This window comes from Varanus komodoensis, unplaced genomic scaffold (assembly GCF_004798865.1).
Source record: "Varanus komodoensis strain SLA01 unplaced genomic scaffold, ASM479886v1 scaffold18_3, whole genome shotgun sequence".
In the NCBI taxonomy this organism is placed as follows: Eukaryota; Metazoa; Chordata; class Lepidosauria; order Squamata; family Varanidae; genus Varanus; species Varanus komodoensis.
In genome coordinates, this window is record NW_025335549.1 from 8,035,527 (window position 1) to 8,048,171 (window position 12,645).

At 38.3% G+C, this 12,645-nt stretch overlaps 1 protein-coding gene across 4 annotated transcripts in view; it reads left to right on the forward strand.

Moving 5' to 3' along the window:
- The window catches only part of DIAPH2 (diaphanous related formin 2), a 296,692-nt gene that overhangs the window by 32,695 nt on the left and 251,352 nt on the right, over positions 1 to 12,645 (forward strand). For all 4 annotated transcript variants that reach the window (XM_044427233.1, XM_044427231.1, XM_044427232.1 and 1 more), the window contains one exon: positions 10,161 to 10,300. In XM_044427233.1, coding sequence (XP_044283168.1) covers positions 10,161 to 10,300 — 140 coding nt within the window. The remainder of the gene's footprint in view (positions 1 to 10,160; positions 10,301 to 12,645) is intronic.

The following is a 12,645-nucleotide window of genomic DNA, read 5'->3' on the forward strand; positions in this document are numbered from 1 at the left end:
TGTGACAGCAGCATCAAGTGGCAGTCATGGGTTAATTAAGCCGTGAATTTCATGGGTACGGTGCGGAAAGCCACTTTCAGTTTCCTGGAAGGGTGTCTGAATACAGGTTGGTTGTTTACATGGTCATGGTTAAAAGAAGAAGAAAGACCATTCATTGCTTACTGAATTTACACTTTATTCCAGGAAATGAAAAGTGCTTCATGTGCAGCTCACGTCCTTGCAATTTGTTGTTTATTAACCCACAGATTGTCACTGGGTGCTGCATGGATGTCACTGGATCCAGATAGGGCCAGTATGCATTCTTGTACTTTTAAATACTACTCATACATTGAATATAGTAACACCCAGAAGGAGGCTGAAGTATGCTTTAATGACCTGTAGTACATGCTATATGTTTTAAGTGTAACCAAGATAATTCAGTTGAACAGTCTGAGTACATTTCAGATACAATTAAATTTCTTTAATTGTTTGTTCCTTTAAGTGCAAGATTTCAGTGAGAACGAATGAACTATTGAAATGTAATATCCTCAGAACACCGCATGTTAATATAAGCATTCTTCTTACCATCTAAAATGAGTAATCTATCTCTGCATTTTTGTACAGTTCATAAGAGATAGGCAACTAAAAAGTGGTGGTTGAATGATCTTTTGTACTTCCTGTGTCTGGATACTTCTTTTGAAGGAACCAAGCTTTAGCCCTTCATATTAGCATATCTGTAGCAAAGAAGATGAACCGAGTACTAGTGATAGGTTGCTAAGCAAAAAGAGTATTTGGAGACAGTAATCCTGTTAAGAATTCTCCAGTATGAGCTGTGGCTATACATTTGACTATTCAGGTGAAAGACTTCAAAATGAAATTTGAAAACAATTAAGCATATAATTTCTAAGGAATTGAAATGCTTGAATTATTACTGCATACTTGCAATTGTGGTGTGGAGGGTAGTTGGATGGTTGGTAGTGAGCACTTGCTTGAGGGATGTCTCCTGATACCCCTTTTCAGAAAATCTTAGATGCATCTGTGACATCAGAAAGCTGGCTTTGAGATGGTGCTTCTGACAATAACCATTTACATATTTTACAAGGCGGCTGAAGTGAATTGTGGGAGGAAATTCTAGTTCTGAAATAAAATCCTTGTTTGGCATTAGCAGATGATGAGGGTTTAGATCATGAATTCTTGCACTGATAAGACCCAAACAAACTAATACCTCCAGATACATAACACATTCCATGCAAATATGTGCTGCATATTTTTGGACAATTTCCAGAGAAACAAGGTATTGTACAGAATACTGATTTTTAAAAATTAACTTCTTTGATTAAACTGTAGCATAGAATTATTTGGAAGCAAGTGACATGCTATTCCTAAATATTAAGAAAACAAAAATCATGATGACAAAAGAATTATAGAATGTTACATAAGCAAAAAAGAAATTGAAATCCTCAAATATATGACATACCATGGTTTAATCATCAGTTCAAACTGCATCAGCAAAAGTAGAAGACTGAGACTTGGAAGCAGAGAAGGAACTAGAAAAAGCTCATGGGATGTTAGGATATTTCACACGTGAATATTCCCAAAAGCCTCTTTCCTGAGACAGTGTCCTATAGTACTTCCCAAATATTTGCTAGAAATGGGGAGATTGCTCCCTATATCAGCCAATACATATTTGCTTCTAAAACATGGATACAGGTGTGTGCTGTGATAATACCGAAGTAGCAAACAAACTTCTCACAAGAAGCAATGTTAGAATTGTGAAGATAGCTATTTTCAAGGCAGATTCACAACCTGGCAGACTGCATTTGACTAAGGATCAGTGTATAGCTACATAATGATTGTGTGAATTAGACTTTTTGTTCATTAGCAGAATCTGACTATTTTGTAAGTTTTGACAGTTCTGTTGAGGCTGTATAAATCAGAGTACCTTGATCAAGCATGTCTAGGTGCTTAAAGATGGAAAAAAAGAATTAGCATGGTGGTTGTGATCCCTGATATAATTAACTACAGAACAAGTATAAATCCTGTTAGAGATGCTTTGACCTATCTTCATTAAATTCAGGCAGAGACCATACAAAGCTAAGGAGCTTCAGGAATTGCATATTAATAATAGCTGGTGTCCTGAGATAAGCAAACTTACCAAAACCACGGAGATAATTCATCACCTATTGGCTCATTCCTCATATTTTTTTCAGCATCATAGCACGAAAAATTGATCAGTTGATACTTCACAACTAGAACATTATTGAAATTAGATAGCTTGCTATTTTCCCAGCAATGTATCTGTCAACACTTTTATATCATGGCTTTGTTATGCTTGGACCAGGACATGCACTTGAGTTGTATCCAGACAAAAGAATGTTGAGTCATCATGCAGTCATTACAATTTGCATAATATGTTCCTCAAATTATTACTTCTACAGTTTCTAATATACGTTTCCTCTTTTTTGGCTCTTCTGCCATTATCCTGGAAGAGCAATTAAATGCCAAATGAGTTCATCATATTGGTGCAGTGCACAATGTTATAAACAGGAAGCTAAGAGAAGTAGTGAAGAACTGGCTGAAATGCCATCCATACGCAGATGGCACTCAGTTCTACCTGTTTTTTCATCTTAGCCAGGTGAGGCAGGAGTGCACTGGCCAATACAAGGAGGCTCAGTCCAGATAAGATAGGTGCTGTTGGTAGGTGTTGTCTGTGCATTTGGGTGATATTCAGCCTGCCTTGGAAGGGGTTACTCTTCCCGTAAAGGACAAGATTAGCACTCTGGGGGTGCTCTCAAGATCTAGAATTGTCCCTGGAGTTACAAGAGGACTCAGTGGCATGAGCATCTTTTTTCAGCTTAGGCCGGTGTACGCCTATGACCCTGCTGGGCAGGCAGAGCCTGGCCACAGAGACTCATCCTTGGGTAGCATCTCATCTGGACTGTGGTAACACGCTCTATGTCCGCCTGCCTTTGAAAACAAGCTGGAGACTTCAGTTGGTCCAAAAAAGGGCAGTTAAGCTGCTAGTGGGGACTGGCTGACAAGAGCAAATCATGTCAGTCCTCTTTAAATTGTACTGGCCTGGTTCGAAGTGCTAAACTACCATGCAAAGTCCTAAACAGCTTGGGGCAAGGAATGCCTCTCCCCATGTGTACCTCCCCAGGCCATGAAGTCTTAGAGAACTTTCTCTAAAGGAAGCAAAGAGGCTACTAGGGGAAGGGCTTTTTTAGTTGTGCAGTGCCTCTTCTTCCTTAGAAGGTGGCAAGACACCAAATTTCTTCAAAATTTTGCAAGTAAGTAGAATAAAAACTTGACCTGAGCTAATATGAAACGTATGTATATGCAGTGTATGATAGATGCAAACACATTAAAAATCCATTACCTTAAATAGCTGCTGTTATTGAAAACTACCATTTAGAAGAAGTTGGTGATCCATAATAAACTGAAAAATTAAAAGCCTCATGGGCTTAAGTGACCAATGTAGTAACAAAACAAGGTAAATTATAGAGCAATGTCTTGTTTTGCCAGAAGAGAATGCAATTAAGAATAATCCAGATAGAGTACAAAAGCCAGTTTTCATTGCAGAATGCTAGGAGTTGTAATGACGCTTTATTGATTACATAATTGGTATAGGCCATGAAAATGAAATTATGGCAGGACAATTTAGACTGCCATATGACAAAGTCAGCTACAAGCTTGGAGGACTATTTAGAATAGGTTTATGCTGTAGATTTAAATCACTTGTTTGCTGTCATAATTGTGTCAGAATCCTGGAATCTCAATTTGAGAAGAGGGAATAAAACATGTGTTCGTGGGAAAGACCAAGCATCCAGGCCATCTGAGGCTTTATTGTTTTACCCCCAAGGTTCCCGCGGTACACTCACGATAATGCATGCATTACCGGGCAGGTAGAGATGAACTCTGCTGCAAAGCTTCAATACCATTGCATGGCATTTATAGATACACAGGTACAGGGCAATTGATGACAGAATGCAGAGATTACAATAAGATTCTGAGGTCATCACATACAGAACAGATAAAGAAATGTCAGTCAATCACACTGTAACAATGAGATTACAATATTTCTAATTGCCTGTATTGACACTTCAATTGAATAACTTGAACCCATCTCCAGGCTTGCTCAGACATGCAAATTCAAGCTACTAGAAACTATTCTAGTAGCGCTTATGTCCATATATGCCCGCCCGCCCCTTGAGATCTGTGGGAGAGGCCCTTCTCCGGGAACCCTCCATGAAGGAAATTAGGAGGGTGAGTACTTGGAGGAGGGCTTTCTCTGCGGTGGCGCCCAATCTATGGAATGCGCTCCCCAGAGAGGTCCGGCTGGCGCTGTCGTTATTTGTTTTTCGGTGCCAGGAGAAGACCTTTTTATTCAAATGTTATTGTTAATATTATTTATTCATTTTATTCTTTGGCCAGGGCAACTTAATTTATATTGTTAATTTATATTATTCTATTGAAGTTTATTTATGGTTGTGAGCCGCCCCGAGGCTTCGGCGAATGGGGCGGCATAGAAGTCCCCTAAATAAATAAATATTCTTGATAAGCTCAGACCCTTATCTCAACTCTAAACATTCTGCATGATCAGGGCACATGAAGCCCTCTGGGCTATCAAAAGATTATTGTAAACTGAATTCCAACAATGACAATTTACAACGTATATTTGGGCTAAAATGGCCTGTCTACTGTAGCCCACAGCTAAAGGTGAGAGAAAGGAGTTGGGGAATGCCATTTTAAACAGTGACAGCTTGGTTTTGAGAAGGAAGACAGGATTTGATCCCACAATGCAAAGGCACACAGGAGTAATGCTTTTCAGACAGGATTTATCCAAATTTTCCCAACAGTTGCAACCAAGCATCTGGGAACTGCATAAAAATTATTCATTTCTAACAGTGCTCAGGGACTTGCAATGTTATAATTCTTATTCTTTGGGGGAACTGTGACAGTTAAATGCCCATTGTATAGTCACAGATGTGTCAGTGTCAGAAATCACATGTGGAGTGAAATTTTATTTTGGTAAATCATTAAGGGTCTTTAGTTAGACAGCCAGTTTGCATTTTTGCTAAACCATGGTTACACTAACTAAATCAGAATGAATCCTGAATCTGCATGCTTTTTTTCTTTCCTCTCTTAGAGTGTAAACTGTGGTTCTAAGCTGGCCAGTTTCCATCAGCCATGATTAAGATTGCCCATAGGTTAACTTTGGTTAATTAAAAATGGGAACAAAAGAAGACATTCTCACAGTTACACTGTGGAGGGCCAGGCACGCCCCATGCCAATCTAGGCTTTTTATCATTATGCTAAATTATGATTTAGTCTTGCCTGAACCAGTAACACACATGTACATTTTGTTTATTAACAGGAGTAAGCAGTTAAACAGTCAGATTTGAGGTTTGTAAATGAAAAGCTGATATAGTGAAGTAATTTGTCTGAATATTTTGCTTTGGTGCAATTCTGTTTCAGTTGACAGAATATAAACTTTCTTCACACACACACACACACAAGGCTACAAGCCATTCACAGGCTTTTTATGCTTCACATTTGAGTTTGTGTGGTAGATCTTCTGTACATTTATTTTAGTGATCCTAGCAATGGAATAGGTTCTGGGCACATCGCAGTTAATAAATACAGTTTACAAATCAGCCTTAAGAATGTGTCATGATTTGTATGATTTATAAATGGGCCAACAGAATAGCTTTTGTTTATGGGATATTTCTTAAACAATTATGGTCCAAATCTGCTATGGCAAGTATAATGATTTTGTAGCTGGTGCTGTGCATACTCATTGGCCCGCTTCACAGGATAGCCATGGTGGGTATTGGCATCATTTGACTATACAACCCCAACTGGAGATGTGTATGCTGAAGCTGCCACCAGGGGTTCACTGATAATTAAATAACCCTATAATAAACTGAATAACCCTTAATCAGCTCAATGTATTATGTGAACTGGGTCACAAACTGGGCAAAGACAAAAGATTGGAGGGGACATATTTTCATAAATAGCTATTAAATAGCAGCTGAAAACCATGGATGAACTCCTCAGGCATCTTGGAGGGATCTTTGAGATTCCTGCAGCAAATAGATGATATATTGGACCTAATTACCCTGCGGTTCGTGAGACATAGCTAGTTTCTTTTGGAATTTGATTATTAATTATTTCATTGTATCAATGGTTGATTATTACATCGTGTTAAGGACTCATGATCTATTGTAGTTAGAGCATGTGTTCTGCATATACAGGGTAGAATATAACACTCTTTTAGGAGACATGTTTGTAGTTTTTGTTTCTTTTTGATGGGCATAACTCTTCTTTTTCACACTTGTCTGTAAAGTATTTTTTCATAGTTCTTGTTACTGCATCAGGTAAATGCACTCTAAATATGGGAAAAAGGCTCTGTGTTTTCTGTATGGTATTTCAAAACAGCTCAGGATGAGCTTGGATCCAAGAGGTTCCTCAAACTTTCTTGTGTAATATGGAAAAAATGTTGTCCTACTGTACAAGGATATTGTAAATTATTTTGTGTGGGAGTACTTATTTATTTTATTTATTTATTTAAAACATTTCTATGCCGCCCCATCGCAACAAAGCCTCGGGGCGGCTCACAACACTTGGGACACATAAGAAATAGTAAGTTTTACATTTACTAAAATATGTGTTAACTCAGTGCTAATATAGACTTCCATTAAATTGTCAGTGCTTATGGCTTTTTAAAATAGAAGAGTGCACATGTTTTCTTGCTTTGGAAATTAAATTGTAAATTAATTTCCTTAATAGTGAAGTAGAATGAATGTTTTCAGGGTTGCATGCCTTTAATGAAAAGAAATGAAGCCATCCAGCATTTGAGAGAAATAAGATGGAAAGTAATCGTGATGATGATGACTCATTAAAAAGCACTGAACACCTCTCACCTGCACATTCCTGTATAGGCACAGGCAGAGGCTTTTCACAGAAGATGAAAAAGCTTTGCCAGTAAGCATAGGAATGTATTTGTGCTGCTTGATCTGAGCATGTGCAGAATTTCCACGAATTAGGATATTAGGCCCTTTTGGACATAATCTTAAAATGCAGGTTGTTGTTGTTATTTGGGAAGTCGTGTCCGACCCATCCCGACCCCATGGACAACATTCCTCCAGCCTTCCTGTCCTCCTCCATCCCCCGGAGTCCACTCAAGCTCACACCGACTGCTTCAGTGACTCCATCTAGCCACCTCATCCTCTGCCGTCCCCTTCTCCTTTTGCCATCTATTGTTCCCAGCATTAAGCTCTTCTCCAGGGAGTCCTTCCTTCTCATTAGGTGGCCAAAGTATTTGAGTTTCATCTTCAGGATCTGGCCTTCTAAAGAGCAGTCAGGGTTACTGTTAGGTAAACAAGTGCAGGAGAGCCCTGCATGTTCTCATCTTTTCCTTTGGTGTGGTTTCTACCTTTAAAGTAATTGTATTTTCCTATTATGTCTGGACATGATTCTAGCATAAATCAGTGCCCCATATAATTCAGAGCCACAATTACTGGTCTGCATACTTTCTGTTCAACAGTTAATGCCTTGTGGAACTCCCACAGGTTTTTGTGATGATGGCCCTTGTCTCAGAATGGATAATTTTTATAGTTACTGTCTTGGTAGGCAGTGTTTGTGTATGATGGAGAACAGGATTGACCTTGGCTTGAAATCTAAGTCATGCATTCCAGTTGTCAGGCCCATGCAGTACAGTGACTTCTTACTTCTCTGATGTTTGTAATGCCTAAAGTTGCGTATGGAAAATACTTTGCTATTTTCAGTTGCTGACTCTTGTTCTTGCTCATTTCATACTTACTGTCCTGGTTTTTTGAGGAAAGGATATTCTCAAGTATTTAAAGGGGAGCCACTTGCTTTTACTTCATCTAGTCTGTTTTTCCATGGCCATGACCTTTGCGTATTTTCATAGACTAGTATTTTAGCAGAAAAGCAGTTGGTACAATTTAACATACTACTTGGTTTTTGTATTTAGTATCTATGTTTTAAGTTTGCTAACTGGCTACTTTGTGATAATTGTTTTGGCTTAGTAGGGCAGGATAAGCTTGAGCTTTCTGGACCAATGTGCAGTCCTTTTGATCTTTTCGTTGTGCAAGCAAATGGTCCTCGAAGCTACAGTTAATCATGGATTCCAATTATGTCTGAATCAGGAATCTATAGTTAATACATCCCAATCCCGCTAGGATGCAGAGGCCAATTTTAAACTTTCTCTTCATAGTGTAGCTGGTTTGGAAGCTATTAAACATAGTTCCCTTGCTTGACCATAATAGGAGCTATTATTAACTGTAGCTTCCAGGTTTATTCTTTTGCATGCATAAAGGAAGGACCAGAAAACTGTTAACATTAACTAACAGGAAGACCCTGGATTTAATACTGAGACAATTTAGAATGAGGCACACGAATGTCTAACAGAAGTATTAAGTTTTCTGGGAAATGCAGACAGGATGTAAAGGATAAACAAGAAATGGAGTGATGTTTGAAAACATTGTTTCAGTGCAAAAAGAACATAGCAATCTATACCATCTCTCCATACCTAAACATAAGTTTAGGACAGGGATGAAACAGTGATCCTTGAAATCTGAGGCAAAGTGAAGATGAGGACAAAATCCGTGGGCAAATACAGCCTTCTTGTTGTATGTTCGAGTACCTGGGGTTTCCAGGATTATCTTTGTTTGTCAATCATGGGCTTGTCAGAAGACTTTTCTGGGGCCCGCAAAGGGAAATGAGCTATCTCACATGAATGAGCTGAAAGCAGTTAGTGCACTTAACTAGTCTATGTTCTGATCTAGGGCTTAAGAAATCGTGAGATTTCGTGGTACAGCTTTTGGCTGTTCCTTCAGCTTTCTTCTGCTCTCTGATCTGTATCCAGTGTTAGTCCTAGTTAGAGTAGACCCATTAAAATGAAGGGGTCTTAATATTGGATGCAGCTCTGTATGAGAGTATGTCTGGTAGCCCCTATAGTCAGAAAGGAATATAGAAAATTACTCTAGGTGAGCTTTAGCTCATTAGTGTTAAGGAGCTTCCCTCAGCTTACTCAGAATAGGTATAGGGATTTTTCAGCTCTCTTAAGGCTTTAGAAAGTTTTAGTTCTTCCATTTCATCTTGTTTGGTGGACTACATTGTCCAGCATGCTGCTGACAAATTGATATTCATTTTGACAGCTGTGACATCTTGATCAATGAAAAGCCATTTTTTACCTTAATCAAATTCTGTAGTGATGTTCATTTTTCATGACTATTCAAGCAAGCAATAGTTCCTGTTTAAGAGAGGGAGGACTTAGAAGTGTGTAAAAGTGCAGAACTTTGACAAAACTCACAGGCAAACTTGTCAGACTTACTTATCAATCAAACTTGATAGATTCATATGGACATAATTTTAAATAACTTAGGCCACTTTTCAAATTGAAGTAGAAACCTTTCTTCATCGGGAGATAAGATAATCAGATATATCGTTAATATACAAAATAGCGTTCATTATGAGTTTAAGCATACTGTGTATTTAGACCCATATTAAACTGTCCTCCACACATACACATGTGCCAAGGACTTATTCCTGGTACTTGAAAGTGCACCAGTAAATGTGAGCTTCTTTCAAATGTGCAAGTCATGTAAAGAATAGGCCACAATCCAACAAAGATTTGTTGATGTGTTTACTGTAGCCTGTTTATTTTGAATCTGTTAAAATCCTCCTGATCCTTACACATTAAATTGATCAGGAGTTGAGGAAAAGATTGTTGCTTCTCTCACAAAAAAATCCTAAGGGTTCTATTGGTATACATCTTATCTTGGAGTGTCCTTTTAAACAGGCTTTGAAACCTAATGTTTCAGTGGTGTTGTTTCTTTGTTTAATAACAAACCCTACCTAGAATTAATTATGATTGAGTTGGTTCTGATTTAACCCCGGTTGATGCTGGGAGTGTGTTATGAAAGAGTTAGACCAATCTGATAGCCCTTAGTCCTTGTCCTTAGTCCTCACCATGTTTAAGAATTATGTCTGTAGGTTAGCTGGAGTGATGCATAGTGTTAGCTTCCAGGGACACATAATTGCTGCTAAGAAAATTCAATCTTGCTTTTTGTTCTAATGTGTAATCATCCAGAACACTATTGTATTCTGGTGTGTTTTAAAATATAACCTATTCTTTTTCTTCCTCTATTAAGGGAGGCCTGAAAAATAGCAAACATGAATGCACTCTGTCGTCCCAAGAATATGTCCATGAACTGCGGTCGGGTATCTCAGAGGAAAAACTTCTCAATTGTTTGGAGTCCTTGAGAGTCTCTCTAACGAGCAATCCAGTCAGGTAAGTATTGAAAACCAGTTTTTGAAGGAAATTTTATGTTAGGATTTGTATGTTGGAAGATAAAGAATGGTAGATTTCTTAGATGCAAACCATAATGCTATGAACTAGACAATATTATGGTGGGGGTTTTGTGCTAGGGCCATGTTCTCACGGTCCAGGATACTAACCCGTTGAGTTAATGGAGTAGACAGAGGGCTCTGCTATAGAAAGTTTCCAGCTCACTATGCTTGAGATCCCCATGAAAGTCCCAGGGCCCACCTTCCACTGTGTCTGGAGGAGGTCAAATTTGTATTTTTAGATTCTGTGAACTCTATCCATTAAGATATTTCTGCATTGGGACCTTCAGCCTGAGGCTGCTGAAACAGACTAAGTCCATTTAAAAAAGAAGGCTTCAGTCAGTGTAGAAGAATGGAAAACCATACTAAGGAAGCCAAAACCATATGGTTTAATGATTGTAAGCCACCCTGAGGCTCATGGGATGGGGCGGCATATACGTTGTTAAAATAAATAAATAAAAATATGTAAAGTTTATTCCAAATCAGCTGCTCATTGGACCATCATTTCAGCAAGCTTCTGGTCCCAGTATCATTCAGTTCTCCATGGTGATATTCTGTCTTCTGTTTTTCCGGGAATTCTGTCTCTTGCTTTGGACAGAAACCATAGAATCTGACTAGCCCTAAACCCTTGTGTGAAATTGAGCTTCGTGTCCATTGATACACCAACCATGCTTACTTGTTGAAACAGAATAATTAATCTGGGAAGTCTAAGTCTTTGGAAATAGAAGAGTGATTTCTAAAAAAAATAAAGAATAGCATCTCTTTGCAACTGTTGTTCAAAGTGTCTTGCATGATAGATATTCTTGTGACTGTAGCATTTATATAATGATCTACTTTTGTTGAAAAGATTTGAAGGGATTAATTCCATTATTTATCTCTGGTAAAAGACACAGTGGTTGAAAATAAGAGCTGCTGATGGATCTGCTGTAAATAGTTCTGTATGTGCAGCTATATATGGTTTCTTTGTAAACAATATGGCCAAGTGGATTTAAAACCTATATACATCCTATGATTTTGGGATGCATCAAACTGGACTTGACAGTTACTTTTCAGGATTTTGGAAGATTTTGGTCTCATTAAAAACTGTCTTGTCTTAACAGGGATTTTTAAAGCAGCTAGTCTGCTTTACATACCTCTTTACTTGTTGGGGAAATGCAGAGGACACAGGGTCTGTTTAATTAGGATTCTGTATAACACAATGAGCTGATTAGTCAAAGTTTCTTGCACTTCTATTTCCATGAAATCAGTGTGAGAAGTTTAGTCTTACCCAACTTAGGAACCAAATAACTGTAATTTGACAATAGGACCCAACTGTAATTTAAACTGGATATAGTACAGTGTTTTACCAAAAAGTTGTGAGATATTTTTCCATCCATCCATCCATCCATCCTCTAAACAGTTTAAATCCATTTGTTGACTAAAAGACTTCCAGAGAGATTTAGAAAGATCAGTAATGATTCAGTTCCCATCCAGTATTAAAATCAGAGACACGCCATACTAAGAAAAGGAATTGTGGGAGAAGATGTAGGCACCATTTCTTAGTTTCAAATTGCTTATCACAACAAACTGGAAAGGGTACAGTGTAAAGAAAGTGGAAGCCAGAAAAATGGTGTTCTGTTAACTGGGCCAGCGGAGTGGCACCGGTTCCTGTGTCTTTGCTTTATCATGATGGAACGCTGTTGAAGGACAGTTGGGGCAAAGGGTAAAGCCTGGTGGAATGTGCTTTCTCAGCAGAACACAGAGTAGCCCTGGGGTGGGTTGATAATAGAACCCCCTGTTAAATTTTAAGGGCTTGTGAAAGGAGCGTGAGGTGACTGTTCTACTTACTCTATAATATAACTGCCTGTGGTTGATGGAAGGATGTATGCGTTCGGCTTTTTGTAGGTATGCAGCAATATGAGCTGATCCCCACATGTTTAAGCACAGTGATGGAAATAGTATGAGCTTATTAAGGAGAAAAAAAATCACATCACAAAAGTTGGCTTTATTTATTGAGAAAGTGGGATTCTTGGTAGTGTAAATTTATCAGTATATTTATCATAATTCTGCCTCGTAACTATAATGATAAATACAGAATGCATTTTAATATGGTTTATTAGTATTTATCAGTTTTCCTTTGTTGCTGAAATAATAAGATGTTTGTTTTGGTTGCACAGGAGTGCCTTTTGCAAAGTAATCAAATGCATATCAATATATAGCTTTGGGTTGAAATAACATCTTAAGCTCTTTGGAATGGGCTTCCATGGGAGGTAGTTGAGGCCCCATCAAGTGAGGATGTTCAAGGAAAGA